The sequence below is a fragment of the Bombus terrestris genome, chromosome 7 (assembly GCF_910591885.1).
Source record: "Bombus terrestris chromosome 7, iyBomTerr1.2, whole genome shotgun sequence".
Classification (NCBI taxonomy): Eukaryota; Metazoa; Arthropoda; class Insecta; order Hymenoptera; family Apidae; genus Bombus; species Bombus terrestris.
The window spans coordinates 1,765,047-1,788,504 of NC_063275.1; the positions used below are offsets into that span (position 1 = coordinate 1,765,047).

A 23,458-nucleotide genomic window follows, 5' to 3' on the forward strand; every position below is an offset into this window, starting at 1 on the left:
ATAAAAACAGCAATTCTTTGCGTGAGGTATGTTGCCGGTGAACAGTCGTGCATCCCTGTGCTCGGTATTCCATCCACGATGAACACGATGTTCAGTTGACGTTTAAACGGAAACGGGTGTCTCTTGCAGCAACCGACAGACGTCGTAAGATATACGTCGACTCGTAATTGTGAACATAGAATGTAGAGAGTGTTTCGCGACACGCGAGACTCGATTCGTCTGATAAGCGAGCAGGTGGGCTATCTCATCTTGCTTTCCAAGCTATTCTCTCCTTCCAGTAATTGCATCGTGATTCGCTTTGTCTGGCTGGTTGCGAGCAATTGTCCACGTGAAAAGCACACGTCATTCGCGTAACTCCGACTAAATTAATGACAAGCCGTGTCGTCTTACGTCAAGTGTTAAAATGTAGCGTAAAGAGCTACACGTTTCGTTCTCTTTCGATCTTTCGAGTATCGGGGCAACCGAAAAAAAGACTTTTTTCATGCAAATGGATCATTTTGAGCGCGTTTAACAACGTTTCGTGCGGATAGCTGTTCAGGCACGAAATATCTTACTTTATAGACGATCAAACGTACAAAGGGTTCACCTCGGGGCCGGCACAAGGCAGGTTCAGCACATTCGCCGGAACCCGGCCCCGCGATCTACGAAAATTATCCAATTAAAAAACACCGATTTTGATTATCTTTTTACAGATGATACCATTAACAGACGTAAGACATTTTTTTAGTAGCGTTGATTCAGTTTAAGAGAGTGAGAGAAATCAGTGCAACTCCATAAAGTGCTCATATCCTGGAAACTGCTTTAGATAAAAAAATCCTGGCTCTTTAAGAGAAATGTACTTTTTTGTATTTTCATCGAATTTTTTGCCTCTTGAAAGCCTCTTGAATTATTTGTTTCAAAAACTGCTTATAAAAAGTATATAATATGTAACAGCATTTGTAAATAAATGATTCCTCGTTGTAAAATTTAAGTGTAGAATTTGAATGTGTATTCAGGCCCCGCAAAAGATCACGCCGGCCCTGCTTCACTTTTTCCAGCTTATTTCGATAAGCATCGAAAAATTAACCTTATCGGGACGATCGCTTTCACGGATCAGCGTGGCAGTAAGTTCCGCGTGCGCGCGCATCCACGTTCGAAAATCCGACGCGCGAAACTCGCGGTCGCTCGCGTTTCCAGGCGAACAGCAACGTGTCGATAAAATTTTGCAAAGGACACTGTAACGATCATGTTTATTGCGAGTTACGTGATGGGCGCGAATAGCGTGCACGAGGAGGTATCGAGCGCGCCTGTTTCACCGCGGGCAAACGGCGCGCAAAAGAAAACGTCGCGATCGTCTAATGAATTGAATTTGAACGAGCGGAAGCGCAACGCCAACTTACCACGAAACAAGTCGCCGCTTATCGATGGGTTTTTTCGGGGCGTTACGGTGAGGTAACACCGTGACGGAAAGCAGCCGGAGCGGCGTTTCACGCGATCCTTGCCGCGATAAATAAGCAAACGCGGGGATCGACTCGACCCGGCTCGTGAATTAATTAACGTTTCGCGTGCCGTTCATTTTCCAGCGAAGCTCATTACAGTGGCCATCCGCTGTGTAATAATAATGATTACTCGCCGTTGAGTTTGTAAGCACTTTATACAGGCGGAATAAACAAAATGCTGTCGGCCGCTGAAAATCAAAAGGGAGAAACGATCGAACGTTTTGTAATGAAATTTACCCAAGATGTTTCTAAGGCGATTAATTCGCGGATAATGCTATTATCATTTTTCCTTTTCTCACTCTACTTTATTTTTTTGCCAAGTTCTATTTATAAGACCTGTTACGATAGTCCTTCTTGTTCTCTGTTAATGTTAATGTTGTGATGTTAGTTCTCCGAGAAAACAAACGATTAAAATATCAGCGACGATGTGTACACGGTTCAAATTATTATCGCGTTGAATAAAAATTGTAGCGTAAATCGCGTTTTCCTTACGCTCGGTTAACGTACACTGTACGCGTAAGCGTTCGATGACATGTGCAGTTGTTTGAGCAACAGGAAAATCAAAATAAGTGCTTTGCTAGTCGATAAGCGATTTCAGTAGCGATTTCATAAATTGATTCCCTTAGTTTTCATTTCCTCAGAAATCATAACCGACAGCGGTTGTGTCTTTGATTCCGGCGAGAGTGCAAGCAGAGTGCAAATGCCGAAATGAAAGATAGTGGAAGTTCGGCGCGTAAATCAAACCTTCCGTGCTTACGGTTATCTGTTTTACACGTACGCGAATAGGCCCCCACCTACCGCGGCTATCGATTCCTACAAACAACTTCGATAATTCGTTGAAATTTGAAATTTAAACCGATGCGATTGCTAAAAAGTAGCCGATCTTCCGTAACAAAGGACCACGTTAAATTTCACAAGTTTTACGAGTTCCCTCGGTCGATATGAGTTTCCCTCGCAGACTGATATTAGGACACCGTTGTATTAGGATTTGGGATACCGAAATTTCCACCAATAAACTTCCATTATACAACACATAAAGAAGAATCGTGAAATATTACCATCCGCGTAGATTGTAACACTAGGGGACGTAGCTTCGTAAAATGGAACGTGAGTGGTTGCGGACGGGCAAATTGCAGTGGCAGGAAAATTATCGAGACTCGCGGTCGAGCGAATCGCTTTTGAAAAAACCAGGCACAAAAGACTATTTCGCTTCGTTCGCCACAAACTACACTAATTTTCCTGTACCGTTAGGTCATACTTGCCGCTATTCTATACTTCACCTCTTCGCCAGTTCCATGCAAATATACCATTTTTTAACGATATTTTCGAATCGAAAAGGAGAAGCTTCGATAGAACCTTGCTGGGTTCAAACCTTACCTTGCATTACATACAATATTCGAATAAAAAAAAGAAGATCCGGCGTTTGTAACAAACTGGCTTGCAATACGTTTATTCGCGGTAAACTTTCTGTGAAAGCTTAGGGATCTTTATTACAGGAAACGAACAGAAGCGTATGCTGCTTTTCATCCACTTTCGGCTGAATAAAACAGCCACTCATCGATGGTAACTTTAAGCAGCTCGAATCGCATATTAGCGCGATCGACTCGGCTCAGCAACCCTCTTTCCCCCACCCTCTACCGGTGTCTCTATTTGGGAAATTCATCTTGGCTTGGTTACCATTATTACCGTTATCCACTTCCAATAAGCATTATGCCGAGCAAGTCAGGCCACAAGTAGGATGCGAACGTACGAGAACCGGTGCAACCTCGAGCTTTCCAGTCAGGATCTTCTTTCGGTAATCGTCGATAATGCAGTTATCATACAGTATGCCGCTAGTGGATCGTTTATCGATCGGACTCGTTGACCTATATTCGAATTTGGCTGAGGAGGCTTTCACGAGCGGATCCGTGGTCGTCCTTCGTCTCAACGGGACGAACGGGACCCATACTTTGCTTTTGCGCGAGGAACCGGCAGATCCTGCTGCTGTGTTCTTACGAACCTGTCTCACACGTTTCTATCGTACGAACGTGGTGTCGCGTCCTATCACGTGAGTACGAAATGCTGGCGAAACGACGAAAGGCTGTTGAAGAGACGTGTTGGACGCTGTGAAGGACAACGCAGGGAGCGGTGAAATCGATCCGGTTCCAACTGTTCTCCGTCGTCCTGCGGAAACTCTCCCTTGCCGAAATCCTCTTTATTCCGGAAAATCGATCGACCGAATTTCCTGACGTAGGTATACGTGTATCGAGGCGATACTGGAAAATCGGGACACGGACGCGGTGATTTCGCGGTCCACGTCACGCCGCTCGCATCGATTTCAAAGAGAGAGAGAGAGAGAGAGAGAGAGGGGGGGGGAGAGAATACGTGGAAAGAGGCAGCAGAGACGAATTTCCAGAGGAACTTTGTCGATTCGTCCGCACGGCCTGACGAATTAAGCTTCGGCTTCACCAAGTTATCATTTCGCCGCGTAATCGTTTCAGCAGTCGAACCAAGCGATTCGTCCGGTTGATTCGTCGAGGTGACCTTACAGAAATTCGGCCTGGAAAACGCCGTTAATTTGAAAACCGATTATCTTTGATACGCTCGACATGGGCGCAGCTCGATCCAGCGACTCGGTCGAATCGTTAGCCGAGTCAACGGAACAACGAAGAGGGCGCGTGTTGCGCTTTTCTTAGTCCCGTTTTGCGTACTAGGCGCGGCAGATGCGTGGATAAATAAATAGCGCAGCGGGAACAGTTGGCAGTCCGTGGAAATCGCAGAAAACAGGTGGAAGCGCGTTCGTTGCATCCAGAAGTTGGATTAACGCGAGCGAAACGGAAGTTTCGCGTTCGCAGTGAAAATAAATCGAGTGTACCGAGAACAGGAAAGTCACGCAGCCGACTAAAAATACGGCCTGCCGAAGGTATCGCGTCGATACTTCCTTCCTACCCCTAAAAGGATCGCGCAAAACCGCGAACCCATCGTTTTTCTCATCCAAATATTTCCATATGGAGAACGCTGAAAAATTGAAATAGCCGTCACGACTGCAACATCGCCTCTTTCCTCTTCTTCGCCGTTGTTTCGTGTTGAACCACGGAACCTGCTTGGTAAAAATAACTCAGTAGAAAGGTTGTGGCAGGAAAATTGGACGAGGAATCCTCACGTGAAAAGGCAATGAAAATGACGCAGCGGCCATTAATGCTGCATGAAAAATTATCCCGCCTCCTACCTCCCTCCTACGTGTATTCTGCTTTTACAAATTCAGCTGCCACTTCTTCGAGTATCGTTGCACGTATTATTCTAGCAGCGAAGACGTCACGACCATTAGTTTCACACAAGGCCAAGGAGAAACGCGACGTGGACGCTCTTAGCTCGCGTACATCACCTTTGCTCTGTAACCTTCGAATCTCGTTCGATCGTTCAAATGCCAATAAATTTACCTGGTCTATCCGAACGAAAAGCTTTATCTTTCCTAGAAAAATTATCCGACTGAATGGCAATGGAAGGGAAAATTGGCGCTGCCCAGGTTCGCAGACAGAAGCCAATGCAGAGAGAAACTCGTTCGTTTGGAGGAATTTCTAACCACTGTACGACCTTGGAGGCAAGAAAGACGCGATGCAACGAAAGCTGCAAGCCGGGAACGTAGGCTCGTTGCGGGTCCCTGGAGGAGATGCCACGTAAATCAGCGTAAATAGCGAGGAGGAAATTGCCAAAGTTGAGGCGATTTCTCAGCTCTCGAGGCAACGAGAAGCCTGCAACTTCCTCTCGCTGGCTATTTTTCCGCTCGCTGGCCGGGTCCTACGGTCTGTCAGAAGAATTTCCCAGCCGCCTACAATCCGTGGGAATATTTTCGTGTAATTTGACGCTAAATAAATTTCCATTCGTCGTCGCAAGCAACTTGCGAGTCGGTTGACAGGGCGGTGTGTAATCGACGCGCGCTGTTCATTCTGTCTGTTCGACCAACAAAAAATAGAACGCGGTCGGAGTCGCGATGACAACAAAAATATTTTCAATGGCGCGGCGAGTAATTGATTCGTCCGCTTAAGCCGGCCGATACCTGTGCCGGTTTCGATCAGACAAGGAGTTTATGTCAACGAACGAATAAGCGGCCGATCGTTTTGACCCGGATCTTATTTCCCTCGTAATTGACGTTCAACCTCGAACGGTAGGTTTGCTTTTGCAGAAAGAATCGCCGGTACCTTGCATTTAAAAAATTACTTACGCGTGAATGCAGAACAAAAGCAAGGGATTGTTTATCGAAGGGATAAAATGGCGTGGATACGATGGCGAGTAATAAACGACCACTTTGCGCAGCAATGATATATCAGTCGGAAGCCAATAACGACAGGAAATAACGCGTTGACATATATTCCGGTTGCCTGCAGCATCGACAAGAGGCGAATCGACCGCCCGTTCCGCCTCATTTTCCACCAGAAGATTGGACGGTCTTTCTAACTTGTGCAGCAGTATGGTCGTCGCGTGTGTACGTTTCTGAAGACATTTCGCCGTCATAGAACTACCCGGTCAAATGTTTTCTTACCAAAGAGGCAACCTCGCTGTTCCACGCGAATGAACGGAACAACATCGTCTGGTCGAAGTTATCCTCGTCTTTTGCGTGATATCTTTCGTCGAAAATTTCCAATGATTATTTTAAGCTATTAGATGCGGTTGAATTTTGCGCAGAGTTTCACGCGAATTACGCGTAAACGATACGGCACTGCAACGCGTGACGGACCATGGCGTTGCCTACGCAAGCACATTGCAACGAAGTTTTTGGTAATTAAATTATAATTTTTCTCAAAGATACGATGCGTATGCTTGAACTTGAATAATTTACTTTAACAATTGATAATACAATCGAGTGCGATATATTTTAAAGCGCCACGTACACGTCACGATGTTCACGCTCATGGCGCGGCAGTGTTTTTCAAATTGCTCTTCGTTTTCTATTTCCAAGCGACGTTTTCAGCTTGAAGATTCTACGAAATTAGAAGGACACGGATCGCTATGTTAAAAAGAGCATCGAATAATGATACGTTTATATTAACGGAAAACAACAATTGACATCTGACACTGGCAAAAACAAAGACTATATATTCTGTCTGTATATCGTTAACATTGTCATAGAACGTTGCGAGGGCGCAAAGAAGTGCGAGGCAAGACAATTGAAAAAGATCATTTGGTTGAAACGATGAGCGAATGAGCGAGTAGAGTAAGCCACCATAGCAGCGCGTCGTAATATAAGACGACATTCGCGAAAGCCACTATAGTGGCCCGTCGTACCTAAGAGTTTAACGAAAGAGAGTCCTTCGGTCGCGCGTTATCTCGCGAAACACACAGCTCGTAATTTGACCGCGAATGTCACCTCTGCTCGCGTTAAGTTTTTTGTGCGTGTTAACTGATCCGCGCGAAAATTCCCTACACACAGTTCACGGAAGTGGAAACGAGAGGAACAGGTGACGGTCGTTGCTCGAGTATCTCGAGAGGCAGCGCGTGCCTCGCTTAAGCTGTCGTTAGACCAACCGGAAGGAACCATTGTCTGCGAGTGGCGGTCCGCGAGACAATCGAGTCCGAAGAAGCAAAGTACTTTCGCCCTGCAGCTTTCAAAACAATGACGCGCTTGCGGTAGAACAGGAACGAAAACGTCGGTCGACCTCTTCGCCGAAAGACTATCACCGTTGCCAGAGTAAAACGTTTTACATTGTTCTTCACGGCGAAGGTAACCGAAAACGAGCGGAATTTTCGTAGAAACGAACGTTTATTGTGCTCGGTCGAACGGTTCCGAGCATTCGCGTGCTAAAGACGAAAGAATGTTTTCGAGGAAATAAAAATAAAACTGCGGTTCGGGAAAAATTTCGTTTTTGCCAACAGGAATTTCTGAATAATCGAAGCGACCCACGTGGAATTCGATGCAGCGGTTAACACCGCTTCTACGAAACTTGACGCGTGTTGGAAAACGATAATTACGAAAACAAACGTAATATTGGTATCTGTAAAAAAAAGAGTATTTTTCATGCGTCTGAGACTTTTTGCAAAGTTTTGTTTTATTATTTGAGGTGTAATGTGTAGTTAGGTGTAGATGGCGCTAGAGCGAGGCATTGCCGCTTTTCTTTTCATTTAGATGTCATGGAAAGAAAAATCAAACTACAGGCGCCGGGATTTGAACCCGGGTCCCGAAACGTTCGTAACCAAAGACGCTAACCACTGCGCTGTTTTTTTTATTTTTTTTTTTTATCTCTGTTTATTTGTTCCAGGTTATTTACATATTTTTTTACATCATTTTTTTCCAGAATAAACGCTGAATTCTAATTGTAGGGTGGTACAGGCAAGAGTACCGATACGCGGCGGTACGACGTAGCCATGCATTATTACATTCTTTTCTCTTTTTTTTTTTTAAGATTATTATTGTTAAATAAAATAAAATTAAGCCGCTGTTGCGCTGTGCCTATGTACGATATTTTAATTTATGTCCTGAAAGCCTGGACGCAAAAACAGGACAGTTCGCTAGCCTAACCACTGCGCTGTCGTCGTCCAACAGAAGTTGTTATCGAGTGCCGCTACATATCATTAAATTGTACTTTACAATTTATCCAGCTGGACAATTGGTAAATTTCTTGCAAAGTGAAACTTAAACTTCCTTTGTCTAAAGGCCAGCATTTCTCATGCTGTTTCGCGCTCGACGCGATTGCACAAATCTTTACAGCGGAACAGAAACGGTCTTTAAAGAATAAAAATCACAGCGATGAATCAAGATACGAAAGGATCGATTCGAGTACTAAACATGACACCGGCGGAAAGCCGATGTAATCCGATGTATAAATGAACAGATGAACGAGGATTTTGTTGTTGAAAGAAACATACGACGTATCCTTCGGCGTATTTCCACCGGAGTATGTCAAAGTTCGGATTCTTCGATTTGAACCGCGAGACCGAACCAATCACCGAGAATGTAAAGGCAGACGTCGTTTTCCATTGACATTTTTGGGCAAGAAGTTGAAAAGTCACGGCGGAATTATCGATCGTCCACGTTATTAAACAAGAACGAACGAAAGTTGAATTATTGAACTGGAAACGCGGAAGTAAGTGTAATTTCGAGCCGGAAATGCGGAAAACGGCCGAGCTTACGTAAGAAGAGATCAACTTTGGTTGCGAGGAGACTCGGTATTACGTAACGCGGTTGCATAATATATCGTCTCCGTGGACTTTCAACGGCGCGCAAATTGATTACTGGAATCATCGTTCCAGCGAAAAGAATCCAATTTTCGCGTGTCACTGGCACGCGCGTTCTCGAAAAAACGCGACAAACGTGCGCCATCATTTCTCCACCGAACAACGTCTACGACCTAATTCTCGTCATCCATCGTCTTTCCCTAACGACTGCCACGCGATTGTTTACGGAAACAAAGGTAATTAAGCTTCTGCAGTTGGTGGAAGAGATGGCGTTGCAATCGAACAGTGCGGCAAACTTCAGGTTCATCGGGTTGCTTCGCGCGCAAAAAGCGGCGATTATTTGCGCTACCATTGTGAAAATGTTCGACTAATTACCAATTGGACGCGAATCGTCGAATTGAAAGAAACGGTCGTATGTTTCAAAAATGCTTGAAAAACGCAGCGAAATAGAAGGTAACGGGGCGATAAAAATGAAACTGCAGCCGTAAGCTGGAATCGCAAGTAACAGAGGACGAGATCGAACAATCGAACGTTTTTGTTCGGAGATGACCTCGTAAAAGGAGAAAAAAAAAGAAGAAAAAGAATATCGCGCTCGAGCAATCGGGTAACTCTGAATGGTCACTAGTTAAAAGTTGTTCGTGTCGTACAACTCGTTTCCACACGAGCCCGAGTAATTCCAATTATATAATAATGCACCGACTGTTCGGAAGTTTTGAGGATAATTATAACTTTCTACGACCGGCAGTAATGAAACAACTGGGTATTAAAGCGGCCGCGGCTTCGCGTATGTTCGAACGAGCGCGCGCCGAGACGTCGCGTCGCGTCGCGTCGCGTCACGTCGCGTCGCGTCGCGTCACGTCGCCTGGGACGCGAATTTATCGGTTGCGAGTTGACGTTCCTCCGCGCGTAACTCGCCGGGCGCGCCCAGTCAATTGCTTCGTTGCAGCATCAGCGAAAGCTCGGTAACGTGCCACGTCGCCTAGCAAGTCAGCTAGCCTGAAACCAAACGCGAATCACTGCAACTGCCTAGCAGCTTTTCCACCAGCGAACAGTCGTTCGTTTCGTTATTGGCATTTAGCTTTCGTTGTTTCAAAATTATATGCAGTGTGCGTATTTTAGAGACGTTCGATCGATCTGTACGTTACATTCGGAAGTAAATTAATCTTTGGAAATTACTCGAGTAACCTTTGTATTGGAAATCAGTTTGGCCATTTTTATACGGCCTGTTCCATGTATAGTTGTAATTTATTTGTTTATTAACGGGTTAAAAAAGAAGCCTCCGGTGTACAACGTAAATATGCAGCCATCGCAGGTGGCGTGTGAATAAAGAAAGTGTAGAACTTTGGAAAATTCATTAAAATTGAATAAAACGAGCATGGAGCTTATGATGCGATTATTATGGGAGGAGACTTAAGACGGCTTAAACTGCGTCGAGAAACAATATAATTTGAAACAAGATAAAGTTTCGCGATTTCTAACCGTATCGTTTAGTATTTCACGTGGAAAAACTAAATCAGGATCATCGTAGGATCTGGACGCTCGAGCGACGTTACATTCAGTCGACACATCGTAGATCAATAGTTATGGTTATCGTAGGACATGGTGGATACCCAAACAACTTATTTGAACAATATTATTCGTGCAATTCAAATATTTCGGTAACAGTGTGACCAAACAATAGAACGATATTCCTCGCTATAGCGTTATAGTAATATGTGATTCTTAAAGTGTCTCTCTGTTCTTACAGTACCTACATATCCCATAAATGAAACTAAGCATTTTGAACGGTGTATCAGTAATTTTAATATAGATCAATATGACGATACAGATTACAATGAGATCAGTATAAATGAAAAATTATAATAAAGATAAAAATGGAATAAGATGTTGAGGTTGACTGATAGAGGAACGAGTGGATGATTTTGTAATAGAAAAATATATTGAAATAGGTATGCTGATCCAGATGCTCACTCTTACAGTGTTACAATGCAATAGGAAGAAGTTATGATAGGGAGCACGTTCATACATTTATAGCAAAGAACATTACCAAAAATGTTGACCTTGTAGCTCTATCTGAAGGCTATAGAGATCTACTTATAGCTCTTTTATTTCTAAACCTTGTAATCCAAAAGAAAATTTATATTCAACAGCAGAATAATATGGACTATCTCCAATTTTTTCTTTCACTAAATTGTATTTTCTCTGTAACAGCAATCTTCAAGTCACCGGTAGACAAAAGAAAAGGTGTAGTTTTTCTTGAAGCGATTACTCCAACATAAGATAGACTGATAACTGCAAAGTGTCGAGCAGTGCTAATAGAGGCCACAGAGGTGTCCTTAAGATATAACTATATGTTATAACTATAACATAACTATAAAAATATAATATATATATGTAAACTCCCTAGCGTTCATGTAGGATAGGGATTCTTTTTGTTTTATGGGTAGCACGACAGGCTGTGTTTGACGGATGGTGCGATCTTCCTTTGTTGGACGGACGACTATTTGAAGAAGCACGTTTTTTCCAAACGAACGGACGGAGAGTTACATTAGAGAGACAAACAAGGTTACAGAATAGTTGTTTAAGATTTGAAATACTGAAGATTTAAGATTAAAGACTGAAGAAGAAAGATAGGTAGCTCAGGACATTGAAAATCGATTCTCCATTTTCAGGTAAACATTACACCAAAGACTTATTATTTCCCGTTTAGATAATCATCTTTATTGATTGATATAGACGCATATTAATTGTTGTTCATTTTTGTATTTTATCAAATCACTTCATAATAAAAAAACTCAATTTTCACACTTCAGAATCAATCCCTGAATTATCCAATTATTGAACCTTATAAATCGATTTTGCCCACGTCATGGCGCTGAAAGTTAACCTACGCGTCGTCATGACCGAGAACGCGAAAGGGGAGAAGATAGAGAGTATAGAATCTATCAGAAGACCAGAAGACGAAATGTGCTATATTTTCCCTCCCCCCGGAATATCAAAAAAGAAAGTACCATCGACAATTATTCAGTTTACCAACAGTGAAAAAGACCGCAAACAGTCTAACCAAGGTAGGCCAATATAGAAATATTAAACTCACAATAGATGATAAGACAACAGCATTGTATATCGATACAGATTCAAACTTCATATTCTGAGACGTTGTTTTAGAGGAAGCACAAATAAACTCCACAAGAAAAAACAAAGACGAATATCAAGACACCCAACCTGGACATGGAAAAACTTCTAGAGACCCTCCAAAGACGAGATAAGAGGAAAATAGAGAAAATAAACTTCAATATAGAACAATTTGAAGGAACTCAAAAAGCCACAAACTGGATATCAAAGTATGACGAGGAATGCAAAAAATACAAAATAAAAAGCAACGAGGAAAAAGTCAAAGGTTTAAGACAGTATCTAGGAAAAACAGCAGAAAGACGGTACCAAACAAATCTACTGAAAGCTGAAGGACACAACTGGGAAGATTGGAAAGTAGCATTTCTCAAAACCTTTAAGAATAAAGGTTGGCCAGCAATATGATATGCTTACAACTTTAAATATTTTTCAGGTTCATTCACAGAATATGCAATAGAGAAAAAACGACTAATATTGGAAGTAAAAAGGAAAATGCCTGAAGATGTGAGGATACACCTGATTGTCATTGGACTATCTATCGAAGACAAAACCAAGACAAAATCGAAAGAGAAAATATACAGACAACAAATGACCTAATGGGAATTTTGGGACAATATGAAGACTGCAGAAAAAGGAAAGAAACACAAGAAAGAAAGATAGACCTGGTTAAAAAGGTAAACCCACCATTCAAGAAAAAACCGTGCATAATCTGTGAAGCACTGAACCTCCCGGGCTGATTCCACCCAGTGACATTCGCCATAAAGAGGCGATTCAGTAGTGGTAGCATTGGTTAATTGGTAAATATTTCACTGTTCTTTCAGATCATAAACCATTGGAATCATTGAGAATCAAGGCAAGAACTGATGAAACCTTAGGAGACCTGATACACTACTTGTCGCAGTACTACTTCAAGATCATGCTCCAGGAAAACACAACATGGAGGCAGACGCACTATCCATGAACCCCATCTTAGAAAGCTTTGAGAATGAGGAAGATGTTTTCAAAGTAGCAAATATTGTAAAAAAACAAGACATAATCCGAGATCAAAAAGAAAACAGAGAAGATATTAAAAATACAAAAGACCTTATAAAAAATCAGAGATTTTTTTTTTAAATATTAAAGGACGCCAACCTATATTCATTTCACAAGAGTTTGGTGAACATAAAACATAAGGAAGGTTCATGATTTCTTTGGTCACATTGGAAGAAACCATATACTGAAGAAAATCCGACCCTTTTATTATTTCAAAAAGATGTACCGAATCGTCGACAAATTCTGCAAACATTGCGAAATTTGCATCAGAAATAAAAGCAGAACGAGAAGACCGATCGGTTTTATGTCGAAACTAGGACCAGCTAGGAAACCGTTTGGAATAATGCCATTCGATATGGAGATTTTTCCAATAACAACTCACCAAAGAAATACATGCACATACATACTCATCGATCATTTTTCAAGGGCTGTTTTTGTGTCCATATCGGAAACACAACGCTCAGAAGATATCATAAAACTTATAGACTCGACAGGAGAAACTGATCCCATAAAACCCAGTAATGACATCCAAAGAAATTGAAAAGTATGCGAGAAAAAGGAACTTTAAATTGATTTTCACCTCCACAGACTGTCCATCCTCCAATGGACTGAACGACAGGGTAAATCAAACATTAAAGTAAAGTAAACAGGATCAGATGTAAGATCAATTCAGACAAAAATAAGAGAAACTGGACAAAGATCGCAGAAGAAAGCTTAGAAGAATACAATAACACCAGACACACTTTAACGGGATTTGCTCTAAATCACTTACTGTATGGAAAAATGATCGAAATCACCCCAAGGGAATAACGGAGAATAAGATAAATCTAAAAAGAGACTGAGAAGAAGCATTCAAAAATTCAGCAAGAAATTTCAAAATCGACAAACAAAAATATGATAAAAAAAAGAGGAGAACACGAATTTAAAATTGGTGATATGGTCTTCACCCACAACGGAAACAAAATGAATAGAAATAAGCTGGAAGAAATTAGGAAAGGACCCTTCAAAATTCCAAGAAGGATTTCAAACTCCATATATGAAGTGGATAACGGTAATCCGAGGTCTGAAGGGAATCTCTTCCACTCGAGTAAGCTGTCCCCTTACAGAGAAGACAATTAACGACGTAATTGTCAACACGAGGAGGGGAGGTGTAAACTCCCCAGGGGAGTTTATGTAGGATAGGGATTCTGTTTGTTTTAGGGGTGGCACGACAGACTGTGTTTCACGGACAGACTGATCTTCTTTTGTTTTACGGACGACCTTTTTAAGAACCACGTGTTCCCTAAACGGAGGGACAGAGAGTTACATTAGAGACAGACAAGATTACAGAATAGTTGTTTAAGATTTTAAAGACTGAAGAAGAAAGATTGGTAGCTCAGGACGTTGAAAATCGATTCTCGATTTTCAGGTAAACATTGTACTAAAGACTTGTTATTTCCCGTTTATATAATTATTGTTATTTATTGTTATAGACGCATATTAATTGTTGTTCATTTTTGTATTTTATTATTTACTTCATAATAAAAACACGATTTTCAGACTACAGAATCGATCCCTGAATTATCCAATTATTGAACCTTATATATATATGTATATGAAAATATTTCTCAAGTGAAAGAAAAGGATAACCAAACATTTGGATTAATTTTGTCAGTTTGCATTGTATCGACACGTGAGCTGGAGGATAATTTGTATCATGTTTTTGTTTTGCCTGGGAGTATCAATATCGTTAGGATACACATAATGTAATAATAAATAAACTCTGGATAAGACAATGTTGCCGCTACGTGCAATCGTCAAACAAATTGGAATTTAAATTTTCCGGCTTTCCCCTGACCAGTACAAATAGATGAAAACGATCGTAAGGTGACCAGTTTTCTCAGTTAGTCTCGAACGATCTTATGAGCGATTTGTACACTGTCTTTAGCGAATATTGTCTGTACTTATTCATTTATTATTTTAAAATTTAACTTCGAATTATCTCGTCGTTCGAAACCATTCTCTACAGCACCATGATTCTAAGTTGAACAGGTCTTTTCCGATGCATCGTTATCGTAATAATAAATTCATTCGCCGAACGACAACAGAAAGAGATAGATGTGTCTACGAAATAAATTTTCATCAGAGTTATTCTGTTTCGGAACAAGTTTCGATACGATTAGGTACGAACGGACCTTGTGGATGGTATCGGCCATCGTCCGTTGCGTGCAAAACAATCGGAGAGAAAAAGAAGATTAGCATGTCCGAGGTAGAAGAATATGAGGCAGCAGGTGCTGCTGGTCGCGATGGTTTGGTCGATCAATTTCACCCACTCGACGAGTTTCGAGTCTCGGGCAAGCAGCTCGAGAATCGAGCGTTTTCAACGGTGCAGCTTCGGCTATCATTTGAAGAACGAACTGAGCGATCGCCTGATTTCTGGCAAGCGTGGATTTAATTACGTCGTAATTAGGTCGGCGGTTTCAGACGTCGCCGTTTGCAAAAGGCTTCGATACGAATTAAAGGAAGGTGTTTCGACGTGGAAACGTTAAAAATCACAGCGAGATGGTAACTGTTCTCGGTTGCCATTATGCTTTGAGCTCGCATCACGTTTCCTAGCGGAGATCGTGAGTTGCGCTAAAAGTACACTTACGCGCAGAAACGATGCACTTTGTGGCAGCGTGGCCGTGCGAAGTTTTCGTTCGTCTGAAAGGCAGCATTTGATATTTTAAGCATCGAACGACCTAAGTACGGCGCGCAAAGCGCCTTTAACCCCACCGATTTTAGACGCCAGCCCATCCACGTTTCGGGTAAACACCGATCTCTACTAAAATGGCATGCTTCGATTTGTACAACAAGAACGAATAAATAGAATCAATAAACCTCTCACCTGACGGCCGATGCTTACGCGCGTACATCCATCCGCTCGCTATCTAAATAAAGTGCCGCTGGTGAAACGGTAAACTGTTGCGCGAGAAACTCAACAAAAATATATAGCACAACTTGACCAACCCTATGTCGACAGAGTGGCGCTCGCGAGCAAGCGTATCATATTCAAACGTATCATCACACACGATACAGCGTCTGTTGGTCATGCAAGTTCGCAAAACAGAAGCGATCAGCGTGCGTAAAACATGCGTGTACGCGCGTAAACACGCGTCCACGAGTTCGCGTTCGAACTTTTCGCAGCGTAGTACGCGTCGTTGGCGCAAGAAACAGAAGGGCAAGTACGTGGACAGCCGCGAAGAAAGCTCGAAGGGAAGCTTCGAGCCGGTCGAACGCGTCGCGTAAACAAATTTCCGAGTGAAAATCGAAGCGTGCGCGAAAGTTGGGCGGAAGTTTTGCGGAAGTACAGCTGCACCGCTGCGGCATCAGAGCCTATCTAGGCATGCGAAACGCGAAAACAAGCGGAAGGCAGCTGCACGCGATCGATGTGGCATAGTCGAGACGTCTTCTCGGGAAAAACGCCCTTTGCACTCTTCATACTTCCGAAGGAACGCGTTCGTTCGTGTTCGGCGGTGATTTGTCCTTTGGAAATGCCAAACGATCCTAACATAGCGACCCGGCACACTTCTGAATAATCAAGTAGAATCGCCGTCATCGTTCGTAGTATCCCGTTGGTTTGCCTGGCTGATTCGTATTCCACGTTCGAGTCAAATATTTCCAGTCAATTCGACCACTCGTTCGAACGCGTATTCTCATCGACCTTAACACGTTCAATGACATGCCAGTTTTACAGGGTTTAGCAGTGGCGTCACGATGAATTTTTTATTACGCGATGCATATAACGTTGAAATACTACCTCTAAGATATATGTTACGGTATATAATCATCATTGATGAATTTATCTCACCGAGGTCACCGGTGACCCCCATCGCGCCGTACTTCAATTTCGCTCGATTCACTTATTTTTTTCTCGATCATAAATTACCTCGTATTGTTCGTTCGTGTTGCTAAATAATTCTTCTATGTTGTTACGTCCCGGGACCTACCATAAACCATAATCCATCTCTCGATCATACTTATTCGGACCCGCAATAATCCTAAAGAACCGTCACAAGATTTAGCATGTTTTACTTTACTGTCAAGGTCCTTAATTGCCGTCAAACATGTTTCAAATCGAAACATTCCTTACGGTTATTGTTTATTACGGTAAAACACGCAAAAATCCGGGTTTTCCCATGTTTCACAGCCATTGCTCGGGGAGCACATAATAAATCTATATTTCATGTATCAAAAAACTATTTTTATATCTTTTATACTTCGTTAATTTCGTCACACCATTGTAGTAACGATGTTAATAACAACAAATTTATAATTATTGACATTTGTGCAAGTTATGTATTTCTATCAATCTTGGTGCGCCGGTCACCTATCGGCGTCACGGCCAGGTTGGGTGACGGTCACCGGTGACCCCCACACAGCCACGGTCAGGTTGAGTGACGGTCACCGGTGACCCCCGCACAGGCACGGCCAAGTTGAGCGCCGGTCACCGGTGACCCCCATGGCATTCAGCGTGTTAAGCACGCCATGAATCGTGTGATGTGATTACGAGCGATTAGAGTCCCCTTAGAAACACGCGAAGGCGATATTTAAATCGGAGCAAGGTAATAAGTTTGCATAACACTCCGCTCTGTCAATTCATTTTTCCCCTTCGATCGCGCAGCTTCCCGATAAACAATTTTCCCGGTGCTTTACCGGCCCCTGGTAAAATAAATCGTATCTCGACCAAACATCCTGCCCGTCGACTTAGAAATAACGAGGGTAGAAAAACGAATTCCCTGTCTGTTTGAACGCCACGTCCTCGCTGCTTCCAGGCTGCCGAACAAACGGCATCCGTTTTCGTTGTCATCGATGCCGGCGCAGGAAGGAAATTTTCGCTCGCAAGACAGACGCAGTCGCATACGCTGCGATCGATGCACTGTGTGATTTTTCCCAGTGACCGAAAACCAAAAAGGAGTACGAACGAACCTTTTCTCGTACGAGCCGAGCTTTCTCATCGCGATATCACGCTGGCCAAGTAACGAAATACCGTGTCGAACGAGCGACTGTAAAATCGAACGATCTCGTAGGAAGTCGAGGAGCAAAGTAAACCATGGGAATAACCATGGGGCTGGGAAAGGAATTTTACTGAGACTGAAACATTCGAATATTGAGTCTTCTTGTCGATACCGCTGACTCGACGCAACGCGTCGGTTTACCGTTCGATTCGCTCAGATCGTTTAATCATTCGTCATACTATCGCTGGAAGCTCGTAGATAACGTTTAATTCGACTCGTAATTTATTCACGACATAACTGTTTGAAACAAAAAAATATAGCATACATCTGAGCGATTGGCAGCGAGATCCACGTGGTTATTAATAACCTTCTTTTCAAAAAACGATCTAATAGTAGCATGTATAATTTGGTGTATTACGTAACGCTCCCTAGATAACCAGGTTGAAAGCATTTTCAGATTCCATCCCAGAACAGCACAATTGCTATATTCAACCTTCGCCAACCTCTATCGCTAGATCGAATTATTTGCTCGACAGACACGAAATATAATTCACCACGACACACTGTACCGATTTATTATCGAAATTTATTATTATGAAGAGTTTCGTCCGATATCATCGGTGTACTGGAAACACGCGCAAGAACGCGATCCTATTTAATACGAGCACGATACGTTTCACGGGTATAAATATCATTTGCCGGAGGAACAGAATTCCACGACGTTCCTCTCTCCACGGATATAAGCCAGGGAGAGAAAAAAAGGGGCGAGGTAGGCTGACGAACGAGCTCCCTGCCCCGTTTCTCCTCCCACGATATACACTATCACACCCCTAATTGCACTCCACGTTCGAGTCATATCGGATGAGTGTAGCAACCGGTTCACCATACGAGAATAATTCTATGAATTCCCCTTAGACATGTTTGTCACGCGATCCTGCCACGTTAACGCGCGTACCGTCTCTCAATTACCGCCACGGATTATACGCCTTTCAACCTATTTTCCACCCTTTAGATCCGGCTGAAACAGTTGGCGATTATACAAGCGCGCGGCTATCACACGCAAATTCGCCGATTCGTCGCACTGTTCCAATCTTTCGATCTCCTACAAACGAGACGACTCGGTTGGTCAACGAGCGGACGAGGTTCTGCAACGAGTCAGGCTCGCGATCGAAAATGGTTACGTAAGTTCGTTAATCGCGCGACAAATGGCCGATACTTTGTTCGTATCGACTCGGTTCGACTTAATTTTCTTGACGAGTGGCGACCGTTCAAGCATCGCATCGCCGAGCGAAATTCAACGAAACGGACCAAGAGTATCAGGTTATCGTACGATGTATCTTTGTTATCTTTCTACCGTGGCAAAGAAACATTCGAAATATACATCGCGATAAGCGAAATGTCTGTGTAATTGGACTACCCTGGCGAAGAAAATTAGTTTCGGACGAACGACCGAGACTATCGTAAGCGAGCGACTATGCTCGGATTGTCTGGGAAAAAATAGCGTTTCGCTAAAAGCGTTTACCCGTCGGCTAATTGCAGGCACGCAATCGATGTTCCGAATTAGAAGTACGAAAATAGAATCTGTGTATTCGTGCAGAACACGGGAATCGCGTTATCGTAGGTCGATGTACTCGTCTTAATTTCAGCTACGAAGCTCGATTCACAAAACGCTGTCGATAACCTTGAACGCATGCGAAGAGCGTAATCCGAGGAAAGTCGTTTTTCCAATGCCGATATTCGATCCCTTCGATGAAAGCTGTTACGGTGAACGAACAGCACCGTTGCAAAACAATGGACAAATTTCGAGCAACCAGACGGTAAACGGTGCGCGAGCGCGACGCAACGACTCTGGAAAAATGTACAGTTTCCTCGATGGTTGGTTGAGCAACAAAAGAATCAAACGACCGTTCACCGCGTTAGCTGGCTACAGCTCGCAGCGCGCATCAGCCTTTGCTTACAAAGGAAAAAAGAATCGTTGTGCCGACCATTGTAATTACGCGAGCCACTGTATACAATTTACGTTGGATAGCGATAATTAACGCTTTGTTACCTTCCGCGTTTCCTCTACAATTGCTTCTTCTTAATTTACACCGATCCTAACTTCATCTATCACGTCGAAAGTTAAAATTGGAACGACAATGATATTTCTTTAACCCATGCAATTTTAACGCCAATCGTTCATTTCCATTTTGATCGATCGAAGATCCAGGCATTTTTTGTACGGACTGCGATCGAGATGTACGTACGTTCGAGCGATTAATTTAAGCCAAACGTTGATATACAAAGTTTCCAATCATCGGTCGAACCGTCAAGAATTATGAAACAGTGTTGGTGTAACCGAGACGATTGATAGCTTGGTAAGCCAGGTCCTGTCGTATTTGTCGGCGACACGTGCGGTTGCACGAGACAAATTCCTGTACGCGTTACCCCTTGCTGTGCGAGGTGATATTTCAGCGGGCTCTGATCGCATGCCAAGAACAGGCGTTTCGAAGGCGGCAAAACAAAGGTTCGCGAGGAAAACGAGACAGCGATCGAAAGCCAGTGTAAGAAAGAAGACGCGATTAAACAACGACAGTTTACACCGATAAACTGGATTCGTGCTCGTTTTGGCAGCGAACTGCGATTAAAAGGAAACGATGGAATGGGCGATGAACGGCGGCGCGTGTAACCCGAATTTAACTCGAAGAAAAAGGGAAAAAGACGCGTTTCTAAATTTATTCCGCGATCTCTCGGAATCGATAACGAATGCAACATAAACGTTTCTCGTGTATCAAATCCTGGCCTATTTACGATCTGCAGCGACTCAAGAACTTGAACTAGTTAATCTTACTGTGGAATACGTACGATTGCTGATAACTATATGAATTTGGATCTTAACCAAACGTACAAAGTTCTGTTTGCACGCGGCGTTGATTCGCAAACAAATTAGCGATGCCTTTCTCGCCAGAATAACGCGAAATTCGCGTGGATCGTTTCGTCTCGATCTAAAAGAGACGACGTGGCAGCGAGACAACTTTCAAAGTCGTGCGAAAGTTGCACGAGTTTGTTAAAAAAAGAAAAGAAAAAAAAGGTAAAAGTTTCAGCAACAACGATAATCCGATATTCAATAGATTACTCTAGCACATGTACTGTTATTCACCGATTTTATTTGGCAATTTCCAGTGAAATATTTACAGAATATCGCTCGAACCTTATCGATCTTCACGCACGATTTACCTAACGAAACGATTAAACCAAACGATAAAAGTACAACTAAATGCGAGAAGAAATTGCTGAAAGATAATGGTGCAAAGATCGCTTGGATTTGCCAGTTACTAACGTGACGACGTCCGACGTAAACGACGATATATGGCTTACCGATAAATCGAGATAGGCAATATGCTTCTGCGTGAAAAGAAATAAGGCGACGTGCAACGTCGTGTTGACGTCCAAATGACTAAACGCGGAAAAGATTCGATCGCTTAACAAATCATACGAGCATCGTAAACGTTCTTCGTCTTGGCGTTATTAGGTCGCGAGCGAGCGCATTTGAAATTCAAATGTAGAAAGTTAAGGGAGTGTCAGCGGACACGCGGCAAACAATTTCCTTAGACGTTATGCAACATTTAACGGCGCAGAGAATTTCGCAAACGGCGCGCCAATTACCCTTTAATTTTTTTAAATCTTTCGTTCCCTTCCTTGTCCTATAGGACACGTATCCTCCGGCATAATTTCAACGATACGCCGCCTCGTCGACGGTCATCGGGTTCAAACAGAAAGAATTTTCGCTTTTGCAAGCTTCGTTATTCACTTTGTATCTGACTGTCGCGGAAGTTCGCACGCGTGTCTCGATCGAGCAATTTCTGCCTCTTGCGAGAGATTGCTGTAAGTTGGATGGATGAATTTTAATTAACAGAAACGACCACAGAGGAATGCAGAATCATCGGTCATTCGATTCGCGGGTAACGCGTTGCACGAGATTCTTGTCGCGAGGAACGCGATCCTCTGACCATCGCATCTTGATTCACGCATGTTCCAAATATCTGGCCGCTTCTATCTGCAGCCTTTCGAAACGTCGTCGATGACGTTTATCCCGTGAAGCTTCGTGGCAGTTCGATCAACGGCCAAAACAGTAGAAACATCAAACAAACATACAAACGTGTAGACAAACGAACGGGCAGACGTACGAATGGACGGACAGACAGATGTACGACACAAACACAGAGAAGCCTGGCGGATCGGAGAGTTCCAATTAAATTGGCGACAGTGAGGGTATTACAGCGCTGGCGATAAAACAGATAAGAGGGAAAGGCAGAGGCAAGGTAAAGGGGTACACGTAGGATGTTGTGCGTGACAGTGCGTTCGTTGGGAGACTATGGTGGACTCACCCGCCAGCAACCAGGATCATCTGCATGTTGCATGGAGGCGGCCTCTTTCTCGCTTTTTCGCAGAGGGGGCAGTCCGCAGCGGTGAGTCCTCTAGTTTCGCATGCGGTGACAGAATATAACTATTGAGTGATAACTAGAGACAGACGGACGGAAAAAGAAAAGAAAGTCGATGTCCTGCTTAAAGTATCCGATCTCTTATCGTCTTGCGCGCGATCGATCTCCGTGTTCATCGACGGGACAGCGTGGCGCTCGCGTCCATCAAAAATTCACGGTTGTCGCCGAGATCTTGTGAGACAATGTTTATGGAAAGTTTGAAAGCACCGCGGTTACCTTGATCTATTTAGTCATTTCTCGCGGGAGAACGTCGCCGAGATTCTCCAACTTTCGCCAACTTCCAAGCCATCGTATATTTTAAGCAGGGATAGAAAAGGAAAGAAAGATAGACAAGTATGGAGAAAAAAAATTGAGAAATACTCGCTAAAATATATATATATATATATATGTACGTATATGATACACATACTCTTATATATATTATATATTATATATCATATTGAGTTGGCAACTAAGTGATTGCGGATTTTGCCATTAGGTAGTAATGATAAAATCCGCAATCACTTAGTTGCCAGCCCAATATGTATACAAATATATAATACATAAATATATATATATATATGTGTGTATATGTATATAGGTATATACGGTCTAAGAGCAATGGAAATGGAAAGAAGTGAAAGTAAAAGAGAAACTCTCTACGTAGAGTAATAATTACGTGTAAAGGGATGGTCGTGTCGGTTGTTCCGTGACAGATCAACCTTGAAACCAGGGGCTCGTTGGCCGTCCTCGCGAGGCAACGAGGAAATCGTTCAGAAATGTTGCCAACAAAGTTCTTTCGTCGACGAGATCGACCGTGCACCGAAATAAATACGGCGCGAAACTTTCGCCATTTTTCGTAGAATGAAGCTCGTTTGAGAAACGAAGATCGGAAACCAGATTCGCGGTAATCTTTCGATAAAAGACCGTTTACAGCGAAACGGTAATTCGAGCTAACAGCATAGGAACGCGAAACTCGAGTCTGCCGTTATCTTGAAATAACATTTTTTTCACGGCTCGTTGGTATCGATACGCGTGCTACGGTCTCCCCACTTCGTCTAACTGTTTCCTTAAAACTTTCAACGATCCGGAAGGTTTACGTATTAATCCTCGATCGAAACAGCATTTTCGAACGGCATGGTTTCATGTTCTAGATTCCCCGTGTTGTTTACCGTGCTGTTTATTTATCGCCGGATAAACAGAAATTCCGTTAATTGTATAGATAGATGCG

At 43.0% G+C, this 23,458-nt stretch overlaps 1 protein-coding gene and 1 long non-coding RNA gene across 22 annotated transcripts in view; one reads left to right on the forward strand and one right to left on the reverse strand.

Moving 5' to 3' along the window:
• Nucleotides 1–23,458, reverse strand: part of LOC100648438 (potassium voltage-gated channel protein Shaker) — a 198,121-nt gene that overhangs the window by 94,288 nt on the left and 80,375 nt on the right. For 8 of the 21 annotated variants that reach the window (XM_048407307.1, XM_048407305.1, XM_048407306.1 and 5 more), the window contains one exon: nucleotides 22,135–22,224. The exons of the other annotated variants lie outside the window; for them this stretch is intronic. In XM_048407307.1, the coding sequence (XP_048263264.1) occupies nucleotides 22,135–22,224 (90 nt within the window). The remainder of the gene's footprint in view (nucleotides 1–22,134; nucleotides 22,225–23,458) is intronic. 21 annotated transcript variants of the gene reach the window in all.
• On the forward strand, nucleotides 10,579–13,191 carry LOC105665863. The gene is made up of 4 exons (XR_001098792.3): nucleotides 10,579–11,299; nucleotides 11,441–11,695; nucleotides 11,796–12,433; nucleotides 12,581–13,191. It is a non-coding gene; the product is annotated as an uncharacterized LOC105665863 (long non-coding RNA).